Source organism: Mercenaria mercenaria, chromosome 18 (assembly GCF_021730395.1).
Source record: "Mercenaria mercenaria strain notata chromosome 18, MADL_Memer_1, whole genome shotgun sequence".
Taxonomy (NCBI): domain Eukaryota; kingdom Metazoa; phylum Mollusca; class Bivalvia; order Venerida; family Veneridae; genus Mercenaria; species Mercenaria mercenaria.
In genome coordinates, this window is record NC_069378.1 from 21,783,499 (window position 1) to 21,804,994 (window position 21,496).

Genomic DNA, 21,496 nt, shown 5'->3' on the forward strand with positions numbered 1-21,496 from the left:
TTTTGACTAGCACATAGTACAATAGTTGGTTTCGTGTTTCAATAGTTGGACTATCGTAAGATTAATGAGATTTTGTTTTAATAATAATTTCGAGTTTCAAGAGTAAAGAAAAGTGTAAGTTATATATTTATAACACAATCATTAAAATACAAAATGATGCCATTTGTTGTTGATTATGTTTAACCCTGTATGAACACCATGAAATGTATGCAGGCGTGTGCTATCTTACATATCAATTGTAAAATGCCCAGAATATCACACTAACGTGACATTATTCATCTACCTACAAAAAAGTCATCCGCCAGAGTGACCGACTTGGGTGATATGGATTCAGAATACACGGAGTCAATGATGATACAAGACGTTGTATCAGTTTGTATAAATGGAAAAGAAATATCCAGAAAACGAAAGTAGAACAAACAAGTAGTCCATTAAGTGGACATACTAGAATGAAACTAAAACGCATTCAGAAAGCACCGAGTATATAATGAGCAGATGTTGTATAAACTTGTTTAGTAAAGCCTGTAAGTTGAACAGAAAATGTATTGGTAGGTCATACAAATGCAAAACAATGTTTACCTTCTTTTCACGAGACAAACAATAATAACGATAATCAGTATCAACACAAGGACACCTCCGCCTGCTGCAGAACCTATAATGATCATATCCTTACTGTCTTTTTGTGATTCTGACTTCCCATCATTAGACTCTAGTGTAGTTTCTTTGACGGAGCTGGTAGGAGTGAACTGCGAAGTGTCTGTTACACCGTAAAAACGAAAATAAGAAGAAATTAATTACTAAAATATTTGAAGCCTCAAAGCTAGTAAACGAATAAACTAAAATTTAAAAAAAAGTGATAATTTATTCCACAAACAATGACTTACGTTAAAAATATCACTGTTGAGATTTTTGCAAGAGTATACTTTCAGAAAATCATGACAACATGTGTGACAAAATATTGTTAAGGCCATCTTTATTACCTTCAGGTTTCAAAGTTGTTCTGCTTGTAATAGTTGTATCACATTTTTCTCCATTGTATCCGTCCTTACATCCATGTTTACATGTCCCGTTGTTTCTCTCACATATTGGTGATAAACTGTTATTTACACAACCGCTAGAACAAGACTGGCCACAAACGGGTCCCCAGAAATTGTGTTCACATCCATTCAAACAATACCCATTATTTGGTTTACACGTTTGTTTACCTTCTATTTTTATACATGACGTTTTACAAGCCACATTACAACCAGCAGTGTAAAAGTCTCCTTTACACTGTTGACAAATGTTCGAATTATTTTTGTTACATGTAAAGCATTTATCCGAACACTTTCCAGAACATCTTTCACCCGTCCATCCAGCTTTGCAACTTCCTAAACATATTCCATCGTCATCACAATGAGAGGAACATTCTTGAGAACAGCTTGTTGTATTTAGTATGCATGTTTTGCCATTAAATCTATAACCTTCAGAGCAATCTGTGCACACCAAAGAGCCATCATGGACTTCGCACTTATTGCAATTTTGAATAATACAATAATTTGAACAGCCTGATCCTAATGAACAACTTATACAATGAACAAAAACGTTTTCTTTTAAATGAAACTGATACAAATGAAAACCGTCATTGCAAGCACGACAGGTGCGTGCGTCATAACAATTTCTACAATCTGTCGGACATGTTTGACATATTGATTCATACTCGGTATTGTACTCGTAATATCCTTGTTTACATCCGCGCGTGCATCTACGTAAATCACAAAGATCACCCTCACAGTCGCTACAATTATGTTGACATTGTAGCCCGTACAGTCCAGGTTTACACTGAACACAATAGCCAGTGTCATATTGGCATTCTTTATTATAACAACTATCTACACAGGTGTACTGGCATTGACTACCTGAACCCCATTTATTTGGTTTGCACGAAGTACAGTTATTATATACGGTACAGCTGGTGCACTGTCCTGGACATGGAGAACAGGAGCTACTGGACAAAAAATATGACGATTCACATTTCAAGCATGTTGAACCGGAACAGGAACTGCAGCCAACTGAACATTCTAAAGAGATTTGAACACTTTTTAGATACATAACTCAACAATTTTCATAACGTATAACCACCTAAATTATATGCCAATATTTTGAACGTCTGTTGTGACTTATAATGAATAGAGTAAAATTTCGTTTATCAGTAATAACATTTAAGATATCATATTATTTCGTTATTTCATACAGAGCTTAAACAAACGTGAATCTGGTAGATGAATATTCTCCGTTAATTCATATTGATCTATATCATATTCTAAACGTAGAAAAATGCATTAAGAAATATATAAGACAGCTCTGGAATAGTGCTCTTATCACAATGACTTGATTTGAACTCTCAAATGCACTTAATCAAAATGTCCAACCATTTTGCATTGTTTTCATGCGTTAAACCTTTTTCATTTGTCTCACAAAAACAAGTCGTACATATTAAATTGTAACGGACATATATGCAGTTGCGTTCATTCGCCACAGTTTATAATTTAAAAACAAATCATAAATTGATATTTTTAGCAAATGTTAACTCACCAGTTAGCGCAGTATCTGTGAAAAGTGTCAAAAGTAGTACTATTGTACTTAAGCCGGGTACCATTCTTCAGTGTTTTACTTTAAAATAATAATAAAAAATATTGGGCTTTTTCAACATTTGCTACACTAAATTCATGTAACTACAAAGTGAAAAATGTGTGTATTTTTTTTTTTATAAAACAAGAGGGTCATTGATCCTAAAGCGCTCACCTGTGTACAAGGCTTCAATCGTGTTTGTATGACGTAATGGTACAACTACAGAGTTAAGTTTCTTCTATGTTAGCCTATACTTTATATAAATGTTACACACATTTTTGAACCTAGGGCAATAATTTGAACAATTACGGTAGACAGTAAAACTCTGATATCACACGCTATATATCAAGGTTCTAGCTGTTATGGATTCAGAGAAGAAGATTTTCAAAGTGTCTTTTAATATAAGCCTATAGTAAGTACATGTCACAAACAGGGGCGTGGCCATTTTTGACCTTAGGGCAATACTTTGGACAATCATGGTAGGGAATCGAATTCTTATATCACATGCCAAATATCAAAGCTTTAGAGAAGATTTTTGAAGTCTGATAGCAGAAAACCTATTTTTAACCGAAAAGACCCATATATTTAATAAACCGAAACCATTTGAACAACTTTGAAAGAGAGCTACCCAGAGATCATCTGTGTAACGTTTCTTCAAAATGCATTCTGTGGTTTTGGAGGAGATGTCCTTTAAATAAATTATTGATGGAAAGTGACCACACCCTCATGTCTTTTTGACGAATCAGAAATATTTGAACAATATTTGTAGAAGGTCACATAAAGACACTTTGTGTGAAATTATTTTAAAATCGGGCTAACAGTTTCATACAAGAAGATTTTCTAAGTTTCTACTATTTACATATAGGGACAGCGTGTTCACAATAGCTCACCATGGCATAAGTACTTTGTGCTCAGGTGAGCTAAAATACCAGTACCCAAATACACTCGTGCAGTTTCAATTTTAATTTTAGAAGTGGGAATTTAAGAGTGCCCTAACTTAAGTGACACGTTCAGTGATCAAGATATATTTACCTAAATGACACCATTGATTTAAATTACATGATAAAGAAAGGCATTTTTCATGTAACAACAATGTTATGTTCCTACCTACGTAAGATCCAGATTATTTCATATAAAACCATAATAAAGCTCCTGATTTTTTTTCACTGAACTTAAAAACACATTTAAAACTTCCTTTTAGAAAAAGTAAACATACAAATGCATAAATGGTTGTGGTTATGGATACGCTTGAATCAGTAGGGTTAATATTTCTATTTTTAGAAAAATAGCTGACACCCACTGGTTAAGTTGTAATGCTATACATACAGCGTTTAACAATTTTAGATATGCTTTATATTTTTACATGTATGTTTTAGATATGTTTTACATTATTCATAGTGTTCTTTTCATTTTTACATGGATGGTTTTAGGTATGCTTTACATTTTTTACATCAATGTTTATGCTTTACAGTTGGCGTTTGTAATTTGACTTCTTCTCGCGATATATGACCATTTTGTGTCGATTCGCCGTAAAACCCATCTCACTCACTCACTTTAACAATACTTTAATTCTATTTTAGCTGCCTTGACTTAGAGCAGTTATGAGATTGATTTCTTCTTTCCGACTAGTTGAGGAACGACACACCTACACTTCTTCAAGATTTTCTGCTTTAATGTTTAGAGAAGACTTTCGATTGATTTATCTTAATTATAGAATAGTGAAACACGACACCTTGATTTTAAAGAAATTAGTCAATGCAGATTTAAAAAACGAACTGTAGAAATCTTCTACCATCTTAACATCCGTTACCTCATTTTTTTGTTGCTATCCCTCACTCGCACCATCAACAAGGTAAATAACGCTGAAAGAATGCGAAATGTGTCGAACAGCGAATATATTTTTTTTAATTTTTCGATACAGATAAAATTTTCTGAAAAGGGATTTTTTTTTTTTGCATTTATTACTTTTGAATGCATTAGCTAGTTAGTCTATCACATCAACAAACCGACTACCAGTAAGATTAAAAATTATAACAACGAGTAAGAATCATTCAGGACTTAGTAATATTCCTTTAAATGAAAGTCTCACGCTTTTCGCAACTTTATGACTGACATTATTGTGCGTTTTTCTACGGTTGCCATGTAAACATCATTGGTTGTGAGATACATTATTATCTTGGACCGATGCGGTTTATAACCGTCTTACTTTATATGGTTTCTAATTTTCTAATTTCACTTACCTTTATCTGTTTGATTTGTTGTAAAAATTCCAATCACATATATCAAATTATGTGACTTTGTTTTCTCCGCGCATTTTCTAACGTCAATGGACTTGATAACATACACACACAAAATTTAATGTTATGAAAATCACATAAACATTATTTGCCGTAAGTTAGTTTGTAGGAAACATTTAATAATTGTATTTTACGTTTAATCACTTCTAATTAATATACTAAAACTTTGCACGCATATAATTGTGCCGATGTTTTCATGGCAATAAATTTCAGTTTGTACATCCATAAATTTGCATTCTGTTTCTTTCAAGGATATTGCACAAGAATCACAATTCTTCTTCACTTGTCTCCTAATTATTATTATTGTTTTTTCTTCTTCTTCTATAGCAATGGCTAGTGCCCATTACTAATACATTATGGCTATTTAATGAACCTTATATTTAACGAGAAAATAATGTTGCATATTTTTTAAACAATGTAAAAGCATCATAAAACCAGCTGATTCATATAGATTAGTCTATTCTATGTAAATAGTCAGCTGTAATATTTCAAGTCTTCACGTAATGTATACAAATAAACATGTATCTGACATTCTATTGTTCTTAAAGTTTATGGTATATATTGCAAGATTGCAACTGGCTGTGTAACAGGGAATACAATGTGCGGATATACATGAGAAGAAAACATAAGATATTTGCATTTTACATCAGAAACATATGCTCAGCAAAACAAAACTTTCTAAACTTTATTCTTCGGATTTCTTCTGATGTAGTTAAATAGTACGGTGCCCCTAAAGTGACATGTTACACACTTTTTTTCCAGTTAGGTAATGTGAGACTTTTTTTTATTTCGTTTAAACGAAATAAGTTATTTCGTTTAAACGAAATCATTTCGTTTAAACGAAATCATTTCGTTTAAACTAAATAACTTATTTCGTTTAAACGAAATCATTTTGTTTAAACGAAATAACTTATTTCGTTTAAACGAAATGATTTCGTTTAAACTAAATAAGTTATTTCGTTTAAACGAAATGATTTCGTTTTAAACGAAATAACTTATCTTTCAAATTCTTTTAACAAATCTTTTCGTTAAAACGAAATAAAAAAAGTCTCACATTACCTAATTGGAGAAAAAGTGTGTAACATGTCACTTTAGGGGCACCGTAAAATAGCTTTCTACAGAACTTACATTGGCTTTTGATCCTGTTTATGAGTACATACATGTTCTGACGTCAGTTGCAGAACAGACGTCAGCGGTAGGATAGAACAGTTCCATTTTATTTTCTGATAACAGAGGTATTGATTAAGTGAAGTACCTATCAACAAATGTGTACATAAAACTCATTTTGAATGCAAACGAGTTTTAGCGACGCTTTTCAATGCGGCTAGCATTACAGTAGGTCATCATTTTATGACACATATTATATTGCAACACACTTTTATAATTGCAAAATGAGGCATTAGGGAGCTCTTATTTTGCTCAGTATATATGCTTTAAAATATATTAGCTTCTCTGAATGAAGTTCAAAATAATAGAGCTACGTTCACTTGAAATAATTTCATAATGATACCGAAATACAACTTTCGAATATTTTCATAACTAAGGAACTTGTTTATACCCGTTCAACTAAATGAATTAACTTGGGTTTTAATGTTGAAGTCCTTATTGTAATGTATATGTCATTATCTCAGAAAATTATTGCTCTTAAAAACAGGTTGGTGCCACGTTACAGACAATTCAAGAGGAATTATGTTCAAGTATGGGTTATTAACAGTTGTACATATAATAACTCGTCACACATTACAACGTCCTTAAAATGTAGTGAAAAGTACAATAGTTTTGTAATGAGTCCATTTAATTATGCATTGCTTAATTGATACAGTATACCTTGTCACTAGGGTACACTCAAATTTATTGAACCGCAGCTATTCATTCTATTTCATGTAATCAAATGTTTCAGATGCTAAAATCTCATGTTTATTTGTCCCTGTCTATTCAAGTAAATATTTTATTCAGGTTTTAGTTTATACTAGATTTGGTATAGCTCGATTATGATGAAAGCTAACGCCTATCTGAATCTCTCTCGAGTAGGACTCCTGGAAAAAATGCACTGTTTTGCTCGAACCGACGACCTCCAGGTTGAGCGGGTGGCCAATACGTTAGCACTACACCTCCGCTTCCAAGGTCTTGAAGTCTTGAACCTCTAAAGGTATCTATATTAAAAGAACGAAAATATGGATATTTAACACTTTTAGCTTGTTTTGGTTTTACTGTTTTACTGATGTTTGAGCTGAGGATAATGCATTAACATATGCATTAGCTTTCTAACAGAAGCTGTTTTATGCTAGAACAGCGTTAGCACATGTTCCTTTCGTGTTGTAACATCTTCAGAATGCCTCGGGAATCGTTGGTACTATCGCCCTACTGGGCTCGGACACAAACCAATCCTAATCTTCGAGCTGTAATTCTTGTCATACACAAATTACAGCGTATAATTCAAACAATACTCACCAACACCCATTTTCGTAAGAATTGCTAGACATTTCTGAAATTTAAGGTCTATTAATAAAAATCGTAATCATATTTTATTTTTTGCTGAAACGCTGTTATGTGCGAAAATCACACACAATCCAGTGATTTAGCAATCTGACTAAAGTACTTGATCTCCTAAACGATGATCTGAGGATGACCCATTCGTCTTTCTGTATATTTGGATTTCCGATATTGCTATCTTTAATTTCGCAGATCTATTTTTTGAACCAATCAGACGACTCGTTTCAACAAGCATTTGGCTGAACCATCAAAATAGCGTCGATGAGGTATTTTAATGATCCGTTTCCTGTCTTGTCACCGGAATAAGCACCGTTCAGTACGCATGCACAGGGAGACAGGTCTAGCGTTTTATCTACACTTCTTTGATATTAATCTATTAATTTCAATTCGATATATACCTAAAAAACAGGTAATAGACAAAAGAGCTCTAGTGAAGTAAAAAGAAAACTGTCAAAGCCGTTAAATCGCTCATGATAGACAATAGTAACCCCTTGATACTTATAGTAATTATAACCCTGCTGATAGTCTTTAAGCGTTAGAACCAATTGATTAATTTATTTTGTTGGGTTAAACGTCGCACCGACACAATTATAGGTCATATGGCGACTTTCGAGCTTTGATGGCGGAGGAAAACCCAAGGTGTCCCTCCGTGCATTATTTCATCACGAGTGGGCACCTGGTTAGAACCACCGACCTTCCGTAAGCCAGCTAGATGGCTTCCTCGCATGAAGAATTCAACGCCTTGAGTGAGGCTCGAACTCACATCGATGAGGGGCAAGTGATTTGAAGTCAGCGACCGTAACAACTCGGCCACGGAGGCCCTAGCGTTAGAACCAAGGAGGTAGCAGAAAGAACCCTGATGATTGCCAGATATTAGAAAACCGATGATAGCACTAAGAACCCCTGTGATAGGGATTAGAACCCCGTTGATACTAGTAGCAGTAAAAACCCCGGTGATAAGCATTAGAAACAACCACGGTGATATCAGTAAGAACCCGAGTGATAGGCATCATAACCCCAGTGAAAGCTGATAGCAGTAAGATTCCTGGTGATAGGCATTAAAACCCCGGTGACAGCAGTAAGAATCCTGGTAATAACAGGAAGAACCTCGGTGATAGCAGTAAGAACACCGGTGATAGGTATTAGAACCCTAGTGATATTCATTGAACTCCCGGTGCTTTACATTACAACCCTTGTAATAGCAGAAAGAATCCACTTTGGTAGACATTAGAACCCTGCTGATTGAAGTAAGAACTTCGGTGATAGACATTACAACGCTGGTGATAGACATTACAACGCTGGTGATAGACATTAGATCCCTGGCGATAGACATTAAAACCCCAGTGACATATATTAAATCCTGGTGATAGGCATTACAACCCCGGTGATAGCAGTAAGAATCGAAGTGATTAAAACCCCAGTGACAGATATTAAATCCCGGTGATAGGCATTACAACCCCGGTGATAGCAGTAAGAATAGAAGTGGTATCCTTACAACACCGGTGTTAGGCACAACATCATTGGTGATAGATATCAGAGCCCTGACTCCGATTTTACGAAGATACTTAAGGTAGTGTGCTTGATTCTTTGCTAGACTGATTTGAAATAATTGGACCTCAGGCAATTTTTCATAATGGGAGTCTATGGGAAAATCATAGCTTTCATAACAATTTTACGTTTTCCGGATAAATGACGTGACGCCATCACTTCCGGTTTATCAAACGTGCAGAACTACCTTAAGTTTGTTTATTGACTTAAGTACGTTAATTTGCTTAAGCAAAGTAATAACGTAAGTACAGTTATAGGACAAGGGTAGAGAGGGAAATTCTCCTAGATTGCTAAGATGATGCATGTAATTAATATTAACCCCAAAGTCAATAAAATGGACATTAACACTCAGCAGTGGGGCTATAAATTACAACAGTGGTCAAATCAGGACAAGTGTGAAATGATAAGAAGGAATGTGTAAAACAGAAACATTGTGATACCATACAGTATAAAATATATAGCACATGAATTTGAAACAACTCTGTTCAAGCATCAGTGAAGTCATTAAAAAAATCAAAGTTATAATGATATACATGAAACAAAAAACTTGTGAATTAAAATACATTTAAAATGTAAACTAAAACATTGGAAGCAGACATACAGAAAAGTACTTTAGTTTAAAACTTGTCATAAAGATTCAAGTGTAACTCAGATACTAAATCAATTATTTTTGAGCTCCGAAATTACGGAAAAAGGGAACATACATAATACTTTAATACATAACTGTAATTACTTAAACATGTCATTTTTTTGTTATAAGTGTGCACAGTTGTTTTACAAACTGATTTAACATTAGAACACATAAAAGGAAGTGTCTAGGCGTACGGACCTTCTTATTTTTTAGAGATTCATGGTTATTTACATCATAAATTTTGTTGAATAAAAATAAACAAGTGTTCAATTAAAACTTGGCTCTAAATGGTTGACAGATACCAGCTTTCACCCGAGTGTTTACCTTCTAAATAACCGAGGAACTCCAAATGAAACTGTTCCATGCCAATTATAAACTGTTGATGGCAGATTAAAGAGTGAATCTAACACTCGAATGAATTATATTTGAAATTGAGCAGAAGAACAAGAGCTGTCACTATTGGTGACAAATGCCCCCTGAAGTAGGCCAAAGCATGCCACAGTTGTATGCGCAAAAGAAAATCACATATCATTTTGACTTCTAAATGTGACCTTGACCTTGGATCTAGGGGTCTGGGTCTTGCGAATCTCATTATAATGAAGATTTATGCCAAGTAATTTCAAAATCTCTTCATCAATGGCAGAGGTATGGACCGGACAAGAAACAGACCATGTTAACATTTTACTTCTAAGTATGACCTTGACCTTGGAGCTAGGGGTCTTGGTCTTGCGCGTGACACGTCGTCTCATTATAGTAAACATTTAATCTAAGTTATTTGAAAATCCCTTTATGAATGGAAGAGTTACAGCCCGGACAAGAATTTACCAGACGCATACACAGACGCACGGACGGACGGACGGACAGTGCGATTTTAATACACCCACCTTCGGGGGCATAAAAAAACAAGAGCTGTCGGATGATAGCGCGCTAGACTATTCGAAGAATTGACGGAAGAATGGGGTCAAAATATTACCACAGATTTTTAGACAACAGAAAAAAATAGATCAGACAAACAGTGTTCCTGTATTTGTGGCTTTGGAGTATTGCACTATAACAGCAATGTCTGACCATGATGGTAAGCAAGTGTTCAAACTTTCAAAGCCATATATCAAACAGTTTAGACAAAATATGGAATGGTATGAGAGACTTAACTAATTTCTATGTCAGAAAAAGGGCTAAACTGAGCTAAAGTCCTTGTCCTATTTATGAAGTCTTGCCTACATATGTAGACTATGATGGTAAACAAGTGGTCAACGTTTTAAAGCCAGATGACAGTTTAGGCAAAATATGGACTATTATGAAAAATTTAACTGATTTCCAAGTCCAAAAAGTGCCACAATTCAGGCAAACTAGTTGACAGAGTTATGTACTCTTGCCTATAGATTGAAATTATGATGATAAATAAGTGTTCAAAGTTTCAAAGCCACATGTCAAATAGTTTTGACAAAACGCTGACTTCTACGAAAAACTGAACCGATTTCCAAGTTCAAAAAGGGCCATAATTCAGCCAAAGTTGTTGTCAGAGTTATGTACTCTTGCCTACAGATGGAAATCATGATGATAAGCAAGTGTTCAATGTCAAATAGTTTTGACAAAACATGGACTTGTACAAAAACCTAACTAATTTCAAAATCCAAAAAGGGCCATAATTCAGCCAAATTATTTGTCAGAGTTATGTACTTTTGCCAACAGATAGAGGTTATTATGATAAACAAATGATAAAAGTTTCAAAGCCATATGTCAAACACTTTACATAAAATATGAACTGGTACGAAAAACTTAACCAAGAATTTCAAGTCAAAAGGGGCCATAATTCAGCCAAAATCCTTGGTGAAGTTATGTACTCTTGCCTATAACTGGACATGGTGATGGTTAACAAGTGTTGAACGTTTCAAAGCTTTATCTCAAAAGACTTTGTCAAAATATGGACTGTTACAAAAAAACTTAACTAAGGTGTTAGTTATGCCAACGCCGACGCTGTGGTGAGTAGGATAGCTCTACTTATTCTTCGAATAGTCGAGCTAATAGGCATACCCGGTAATAATATGCACCTACATTTGTATTTATTTTGTTATTTAGCAAGATATAATGATAATCGACAAGAAACTGATTGTTTAATAATCCATTAACCGACATTAAGTAAAAGAAACTGTTTTCTTAAGAATTCTAACATTATGTACAAAGTATAACTAACTACACATGTAAATGGCAACAACACTGACTCTTTAAGTCCACAGTTTTGATGGCTTAGCTTTCTATTTCTAGTCCCAATGTCTCAATGTTGCATAATTTTATTAATGTATAAAATAGAAAAATGTGTGTCACATCTCAACTATGTTCACAATTGAACTTTATACAGCAAAAGCACTGATTTGTTTTTTATAATTAATGAAAATCACATGGCTCTTTTTCAACAAGTTCAGTGTCTGATTTCCTGAATTATTCCTTTGAATTTACATGTTTATAGAGGTAAATATCATTTACTACACTTCGCTTAGAGTTATTCTTTGCACTGAAAGCAGTTTGCACTGTCTTCTCATCTTTAGACTGACAACTGCTACAAACTTTGTCATTGTATGGTCCACACACTTTTATTTACCAAACTTCACTTAAGAGGTATTCTTTGCACTTAAAATTAGTCTCATTTTTATCAGTCATTCATGAAAGTCATTCCGAGTTAAGCTAGGTCTGCATTACTGTCATAGTCATTCTGGATTAATTCTGAATTATGTCACTGTCATTGTAGTTACTTGATTCAATGTCATTCTGAATAAAGGTCACAGTCATTCTGACTTGTGATCACAGGCATTTTAAGTTAAGGGCATAGGCATTCTGAACTTGATTCAAAGACATTCTGAATAAAGGTCATAGTCATTTTGACTAGTGATCACGTCATTTTAACTTAAGGGCATAGTCATTCTGAAATTATTGGTCCCAGTTATTCTGAATAAAGGTCAGTCAATCTGACTGAAGGTCTTTCAGGAATTCTGACTTAAAATCGCAATCATTGACTTAAGAGTATAGGTATTATGAATTATTGTCAGGTAGAGTCAACAAAAAGTATTATTACATACTCATTCAGTTCCCGGTTAAGTTACACTGGTACCGGAAACGTCAATATTTTTCCATACACTGACGCCTGAATTTCATATCGGGTGCGTGACGTAATTCAGTGTGTGTTGTTGCACTATTTTTTTCTATTTACAGTCAAACTCGCTTTATACGAACTCTTCGGGACCTGAGAAATATGTTCTTATCAAACGAAATTCGTATTAACGAATGTATGACTTTTGGATAATTTGCGAGAGCAAGTTTGGCAGTATCACCGGTATCGCCGGTGAATAGCTTCCATTAAATGAAAATACAGTAGTGAATAGATGTTCATTGGTAGATTTAAACTGATTAAGTTAATTATTTATTTAGATTACAATTAAATAACTCAACAAAAGTCATACTAAAACACGCAAAACACGTAAAAATGTATGAAAAATAAATTTTAATGTACAAATGTATTTAAACTTTATTAACCATCAAGTGTTTATAGAATAGATACATGGAAATACAGTAACGTGTATACGGTATACGTCGATGCATTTTTGCAACAGGTAGGCCTACCTTACACATGGCATTTCAAACTTTTACTTGAAGAAACTTGTAATTTTTGGCTGAATTTTACTATTATTTAATTCTTGAATGCCAAATTCCTTGAGTTCTGAACAATATTTGAATAATTTTTCATTTGAGCCTTTTTCTTCCAGAAACTTCCTAATGCTATCTACTGCCGAAAATTCGTATCAAGCGAGTTCGTATTAAGTGGACTCGACTGTAGTTCAGTATTGTCAATCCTATTCAGGCTATTGAACATATTTATGATATTTACATAATATTTATACGTGTAGATGGGTATGTAATAAAAAGGTTATTGTCTTTGCATCGGGAAATATGCACTCGTTCTTCAGCAGAAAAATATTGCGCTCGTAAAGTTGCGCAATATTTCCGCTGAAGAACTCTTGCATATTTCCCGATACAAAGCTAATAACCTAAAATATTCTGTATTAGTAAATTCAAAAGACCTTTAAATATTTATTCACTGTACATGATGTTAAAATATAAATTGAATATTAAAGTACTTATGATATTTCTTCACTAAATGTACATGCAGTTTTATAGAAAAAATGGGAAATATATATATGTACTAAATATAAAAAAAATCACTATTATCCACTGTCCATGCATTCCCTTTCCAGTGTTTTAGTCTGCAGCAGAAATTTTACACAATGCACCAAAACATACCATTTTGCATTTAGAAATTAACTAAGAATGTAAAATGTTTTCAAGGGAGCATGCCCCCTAACCCCTTAAACAATGGCTTACACTCCCATTTTGGCCAAGCTACAATGACAGGGGTGTACTTTCTTTGAGGTACAGTTGTTGCTCCGGGGCCTACACTTCATTAGGAAGTTTTAACGTACTGATATACACCAAAAATGCACCATGTATCAATAATGTAAGAATTCTACAGGGAGCATGCTCCCAAACCATCCTAGGACTGTGGCTTACACTTCCATTTTGGCCTAGTACCCTCCTGAATTATGAATTTCGCCAGAAAGCACCATATTTAGCATTTAGAATGTAAAAATCTTCCGGGGGGAGCATGACTGCCCCCTCCCCCACCAAACATCCGAGAACAGTGGTTTACACTTCCATTTTGGCCCTGCTACGTACTTGACACTGGTGTACTTTCTATAAGGTACAGTAGTTGCCCTGGTAAACACTTTATGAAAAAGTTTAAAGGTCCAGATACACACCAAAAACGCACCACTTTGCATCTATAATGTGCAATTTTTCCCAAACCCGCTAGGACAGTGGCCTACACTTCCATTTTGTGGCCTAGCTAAACCCCGGAATTATTAATTTTGATAAAATACACCTTTTTGCATCTAATTTGTGCAATGTTTACGTGAGAGCATGCCCCAGAACCCCCAGGATAGTGGCATACACTTCCATTTTAGCCTAGCAACGCCTCTGAATTATGAATTTCACCAAAACGCATCATGTTTTATCTAGAATGTTTTTTCCGGGGAAACATCCCCCATCCCCTAACCCCTTACTTCCATTATGGTCCATTATGGTCCAGCTACGCCTTTGACACTGGTCTACTTTCTAAATTGTACAATAGCTTCACCGGGTCTATACTTCATTTTTGAAAAATGACAAACATAAAAGTCCTGATATAATCCAAAATGCAACATTTTGCATCTAAAATCTGAAAATTTTCTGTGGGAGCATGCCATACCCTCCTTGGACAGTGGCCTACAATTCCATTTTAGCCTAACTACGCCCGAGTTATAAATTTCAAGCTTCAGGTCTTGTGACTCAGAGTTGCATTCATATTATAGTATTATAAGATATTGCCATTTTAAAATACAATGTAAATTATATTTTATCACAAGTTACAATGTAAAATGATAACAATGTTTTTCTCCTAATTTCATTATGTATAGCAGTTTCAATAAAGATTTTAATAAGCGTATCAGATGGTCAGTGCCATTAATTCACATTATCTGATTCTTAATGGGACCTCATGCTGACAAGATAACAAGCCTGAAAGTTCCAAATCAAAATTGATTCTCTAGCTACCCCTTGTCCTATAACTGAGTAAACGTACTTAAGTCAATTAACAGACTTAAGTATTTTCATGACATTTGGGCCTAGTGATAGTAGTAAGAAAACCTAGTGATAGGCATTACAACCTCAGTGATAGTTCAAGGAAACCCGGTGATAGACATTAGATATAAAAATATCTCTAGGGTTGTTACCGGGGTTCTTATGTCTACTAATTACCGGTGTTCATACTGTTATCACCGGGGTTCTTACTACTATCATCGGGGTTCTTACTGCTATTTTTCAGAATTTTCTCAACTACCAACGAGGTTCTAACGACTATCAACGGGGTTCTTATGTTTATTACCGGGGTTCTTATTACTATAAAAGGGGTTCTAATGACTATCACCGGGGTTCTTACCACTATCACCGGGGTTCTAATGCCTATCACCGGGTTTTTTATATCTATCACCCTGGTTCTTATGCCTATCAGCGGGGTTGTAATGCCTATCAACGGGGATCTAATATCAATCCTCTGGGGTCTAATGCCTAACATCAGGGGTTTTATTACTATCACCAGGGTTCTTATTACTAGTTACCGAGTTTTTAATGCCTATCACCGGGTTTTTAATGTTTCACGGTTTTAACCAATATTAATATTACAGAAGTGTAGATGAAATGCTAGAAAAAAATCTCCCCGCGCATGCAAACTAAACGGTGACTAGATACAGAAACTCATTAATAGGATAACTCTCAAAACACGAGGGCGCAGTCAAAATGTGGTCGTCATAAGAATTATAAACATGAAAAAACCAGGCTAAATATAGGTTATTTCAACTTCTACTTTCACTTTCAAAATGTTGAAAGCAAGGCTCTGATTGGCTAGCGGAAGGGTCGTCAGAACGAGTCTATCAATAGCACGTCTTCAGATCCAAAGCGTAGCGTTAATTGGAGATGTACTTTAGTCAGATTGGTGATATAGGTACATGAGCGCCACTGAAAGTATATTGCAGAGCTGCGGTCTAGAGCTGCACATGTTACAGTTTTCCGTTTGTTCAGCGTCATCTACGTAAGCGGTTTATCACATTAAAATCAACTATACCTTCTAATTTGAAATCTTGATCAACTGAGTTATCCTTAAAATATTTGATGGATACCCGACATTCGTTTCCGACGATCGAGTATATTTATAGCCAGATACTAATCTGTATACGAATTTCGTGAACGGTTGTCACGCTTCAAATCACCACCTTTATACAAGTATTTATTGTCCGTAAGTTTTGACCTGCCACTAATGAATATTCCGTATAATTCCGTATATTAGTTTACGGAGTCTGAACCTAAATAACGATATAACTATTGAAAAACCAATGAATATGTATTTCTTAACTAACATCCTCATGTGCAAATATAGCTGTGCGTACAAAGCGTTCAGCCACCAAATTCGGGGTTTTGGGTTCGAGTCGTATGTCTGATCCTACCATTTTCTGAAATTTCATCTGTAAACTAAACAGACGGGGAAATTGTCCCACTGATCATGATATATCGTTCATTTATTGAAAGAAATACTTTTATATTGAATAGTTTTCTATGTACATGTCAGTAAACCGTTCTACAAAATGTCAACGAAAATCTTCAGGACCGGACAAGTGTAAAAGGTAAATAATACGAAATGAAAAACGAAAACAAAGAAGAACATAAATGCTTTTTTTCCGGATTCCACTGAAGTCTACAAACAATAACAAAAAATAAACAGATTTTTTTTCCCATAAATAAACTCGTGAACCACGTATTTTAGATATTATATCAGACCCCAGTTTCACCAAAAAACTTAAGTTATTATTTAGTATAGTCTGTTATTTAAATATCGTGCTATTGCTTATATTATTGTTATTTTTAATGTTGTTTTCTTCTATAACAGTGTATTTATAACTAAGTTATACTATGGTTTGCAGTATTTGTTTGCAGTACTTGTTTAAGTCACGCAAATATGATATTTCTGTTTAAGCACGATATAGCCAACTTAAGTATTTGCTTAAGTATATTTCTTACTACTATAACTTGTTTTCTGTAAAATTCAGAACTGTTGTGTTTTAACCTATAAAATAGTCAGAATTATACGGTTCAAATATAAATGACAAAGTCAACATTGAATACACATACGGGGGCTGTTCAAAATTAAAGTAGACTCTTGTTTCAAAAGCCACCTATTGTGAATAGTGCATTGCGAAAGATATGATTGTACTTCTCAATCTTAGTGTAATTTAGTCATACATCTTTTGTAACATTTTTGCTTAACGGTGAAACGCGTAAAACGTTTTAATTACCATAGCTACGCAGTCGCCTTTTCATCTGTCATGATTTGAATTCGACCACTAATATTCGCATTGATAGTCCACTTGTTTACCTGAAAATTCGTCAAAGTATAAAAACACGTCAAGGCAACATGCACTGAACGTATGGCGTCATTCGGATGTGGGACGCGGAAGTAAGCGACGTCTAAACTAAGTGGACATTGTTGTTTATAACGCATGTAATGTCGTCATCTGCTCGCGTAGATAATCAGAGAGTTGTTAGGTTATGTTGAGATTTCGGCAAACACCAAGTGAAATCTATAAAGTAATGAAACAGACACCATAACAATGTTCGGTCATTTTTGTCTGGCCTTCAAGTGGAACAAACAATTCGCAAATGGCCAAGAATTGCTAAAAGGCAGCGAAGGTCGGAGAAGTAAACAAAACATCCGTGATGAGACGTTAACGTCAATCTATGACGCCTAGGACCAAGACAAACTACTCAGGGCGCGCATCCTGCCCGAGACGCTTGGCATAAGAGTTCATACTGGTTTCAGTATTCTAACCAAACAACTTATTGTGACTAAGGTATTTTAAATCAAAATTAAAAAATTAAATTTACAAATACAAATTAAAACAAACATAACACAACAGACATATCTTCACAGCTGTCCAACAATTTATCCTTGGAAGCCATAGGTTTACCTGACCCAATACTGTTTTTTTTTTACACTGTCATTATCTCCAGCCAAACAGACTGTTATGTATATACAGCTAGGAGTGGTTTGGGGCAGCTGAACATTTCCTCTACATATTTTCTTCCTTCCCTTTTCATTCTAGCGAATATAGTTTTTCTATGCACTATTTCATACTGTAACCTTTATGGTTACCTAATTTTGCTAAAATATTATAAATACTAAAAAAGCAATGTACTACTACTTTTATTTCATCTTTATCTTCCATTTTTGAGCAGTTTGTTGTTGTTTTCTCCTTTTTTTTTTTGGTTTTTCATTTTTCTTTTTCCTTTTCATGATTAACTAAGAATGTGTTACACATCAGTATAACAGCCATCCATAGTATTGTAAATATTATCTTTTCGGAGGTTGACTCGATAAGTATTTCAATACTTCCGTCAATATCCTATTGCTTGTGTTGTTATGTCTGTCTGTATGTGTATGAATGTATCTTGTGTTACATTTGCAATACAATATTCTTAAAGGTCCATTACTAAGGGAAAGTGAGTTGGCATTTTTTTTTCATAGCCAGTGCATAGACTTCTGCAAGACACTAAATAATGAAGATTGGCAGGTCAAAATTTACAGAAGGTATTTGGAACTCAAAGAAATGTATGTGTATTATGTTGAAATTTCACTGAATCGACAGAATGACCCCCCAGGTCTTTTTAACTTTCTTCATACTTCATAGAAAAATAATTGTACATATACTGCGATTTATTTCGAATTTCTACATACCAACTTTCATTTTCCAATAAAATGAAATAGTTTCTGTGCTTTTTAAAAGAAATTAAAATGTTCACTTTCCTTAGTATTGGACCTTTAAACTAAACAAACATAAATGTAAGCATCTTTATGGAGTCACTACGTTAATATGATCACTGTATGCCAGATTCGTATAAGTAACTCTTTTCGAGGAGGCATAACTTCTGAGCGTATAATCAAATCAAATTTGCAGTGAAGTCAGCGGCTGCTTCATTAAATTATAGATCTATAAAAGCTAGAGACAAAGTCTTCGTTATTTTTAACAGCCCTCAAGCATTTGAAACATGAGACTTAGCTAAGCACTTACTTGAGTTTTTTTGTGTGTAAAATTGGGGCCTGGTATTCACTCGGTGAAATATATTTCGATCTTACATCTAATACAAAAATATCTTTTTTACTTCAAGCTTCATCAAATTATACATATTTTATCCGCACAAACTCACGTGAATTGCGTCATGACGTCATAATATCGTGACGTCATGATATATGTGCTGAAAAATGTTCTATAATCAAAGTTTTAGGTATTTTTTACATTTAAATACGATGGAGCGTACATTTTTATGTTCGAGGAATATATATCTTTATTGAAGTATGTTTCGTAAAGAATTTTCGATTATTTATCATTCATATTCTTTTGCATTCAAGTTCGTAACCAGTGAAAAATACAAATGATATTTTCATTATTTTTATCATTACTGATATAGATCTAGAGCTATTCCAGTATTTCACCGAAAAGCAAAAAATAAAAATTTATTTAACATTTCACATAAGCTCTACATCTATTTATATCTTATGTGTTCTTAACAATATGAAACAGTTGTAATTTAAACAAACACAGATTTTATTATTTATGAAACAGATTCATGCTAGACTTCTTTTACGCAGTTTGAATGTGGATTTTTTTTTTACCTGACTTACATTTGCCAAATTTACAGAATAAAAATATCCGAAAGAAACACTTACAAACATCCGTCAGCCGTAATTAATTTGATTTTGATCTGTCTATCAAAAAGATAGGAAAATATTTATTCTTTGACAAATTGAAATAAGTTTAACTTTTGGCTGAAATTTTTCTACTATATCTTTACTAAGCTTTCTTAGAATCCTGTGGTAATATTTCTGGTGTTTGACACATTGACATAGTATTTATATTGAAGTTCCAAATGACTCTAATAAAATGGTTATAACATACTCATTTATAAACTCCGTTAAGTTTCACTGGAACCTGAAACGTCAAAATGTTTCCGTATTGACGTTCAAAATTCATATCGAGTGTGTAACGTCAGTTTCATGTATGTCGTCGCGTTTAAAAGTTCTTTAACGACGATATTTTCAATAAAGAACAAATTTACGTAATCTATGTAATAATTATAGGTAAAGATGCGTATGTAATAAAGATTATCAAATTTGCATCGAGAAATAAGCACTCGTTCTTTCACGGAATACTACTGCGCTGAAGTCGCGAAATATGTCCTTTGCTGAACTCGAGCACACTTCACGATACAAATCTGATAACCTACAAACCGAGTCTCAACGTAAGCGTTGACCGGTGGCATAATGCGTGCTAGCAGGGCGCTTTTTGCGGCTGTTTTTACCAGTCAAGGTAATGTTTTCCTTCGCAGTTTTTTTCATTTTTAAAGCTTTGTTATTGGGAACTGGCCGAGGATGACCTACAATGAACGCGCTTTGATGTTGATCATCGAAATTTTCATATCATTTGTATTTTTTTCTAACATTCAGGAAATATTCACTAAAAGGCACATATTTGACTCTCGTTGCAAATGGATAAATTTCTGTTAAATGTCTCGTATTTTCGTCATACCTGTACGACCCACTTTAACAGATTGGTCACCGTTGTATGCAGTTTCAAAAATACTTAGCCCGGCAAAACCCGGCCGTCGGCAAAGGTGTTTTCTTACGTCCGGGTCGATGGTACACCAAAACAAAAAAGCATACGTATGAATGGGTGGAATTTATGAAAAACGTTATTTTCATGACTTTTCAGGATCCGACAGTGGACAAAAATCATTTTTATCCATATAAAGACTACCATTTCATGTTTCTTCATGGAACACAGTCATTTTAACATATTTAGGTTTCATACTTGAAGCCTATACTATGAATTACAAGAGGGGCCCAGTAGCTGTGCAATATGTTAGTTTTATACCATTTATGTGTAATCAATCAATCAATTAATCAATCAATCAAGAATAACTGTTTTATTCATTGTACTCATTTTTTCAATACTAGCTTATATGAGCATTTGGGATAGTTGTGGTTTACATGAATAGCATATAAGCGTTCAGATTGAACGGCTGAATTACTAGGGTAAATAGTTCTATTTTTAGATAGAAACTGACACCCACACATTTAATACTAGGGCCATTCTAAAAAAAATGACAATCGCGCGCTTCCATATAAGTTTGACACACAAAAAACTTTACCTGGATGATATATGAATGACACCTTTAGGTATTGAAAACTATCGTACTATTTTATAGATTTTCAGTTTTGTATGTT

General features: G+C 34.2%; 2 protein-coding genes across 2 annotated transcripts in view; both read right to left on the reverse strand.

The window, feature by feature from the left end:
* LOC128546241 (receptor-type tyrosine-protein phosphatase kappa-like) overlaps positions 1 to 21,496 on the reverse strand; it is a 185,572-nt gene that overhangs the window by 121,564 nt on the left and 42,512 nt on the right. The window lies entirely within an intron of this gene.
* On the reverse strand, positions 514 to 7,368 carry LOC128550501 (multiple epidermal growth factor-like domains protein 10). The gene is made up of 4 exons (XM_053529702.1): positions 7,359 to 7,368; positions 6,914 to 7,060; positions 981 to 2,060; positions 514 to 757 (listed from the first exon to the last, which is right to left on the reverse strand). Exons 1-4 carry the CDS (start codon positions 7,366 to 7,368, stop codon positions 576 to 578), a joined length of 1,419 nt encoding a protein of 472 aa, XP_053385677.1. The 3' UTR covers positions 514 to 575.

Bases quoted from the DNA above. Each gene is read 5' to 3' on its own strand.
- LOC128550501 (XM_053529702.1), bottom strand. The intron at 2,061-6,913 runs GTTAGCTTTCAT...AAATCTCTTTAG, and splicing joins CGAGAGAGATTCAGATAGGC to AATGTTCAGTTGGCTGCAGT. The intron at 758-980 runs GTAATAAAGATG...ACGGTGTAACAG, and splicing joins AACAACTTTGAAACCTGAAG to ACACTTCGCAGTTCACTCCT.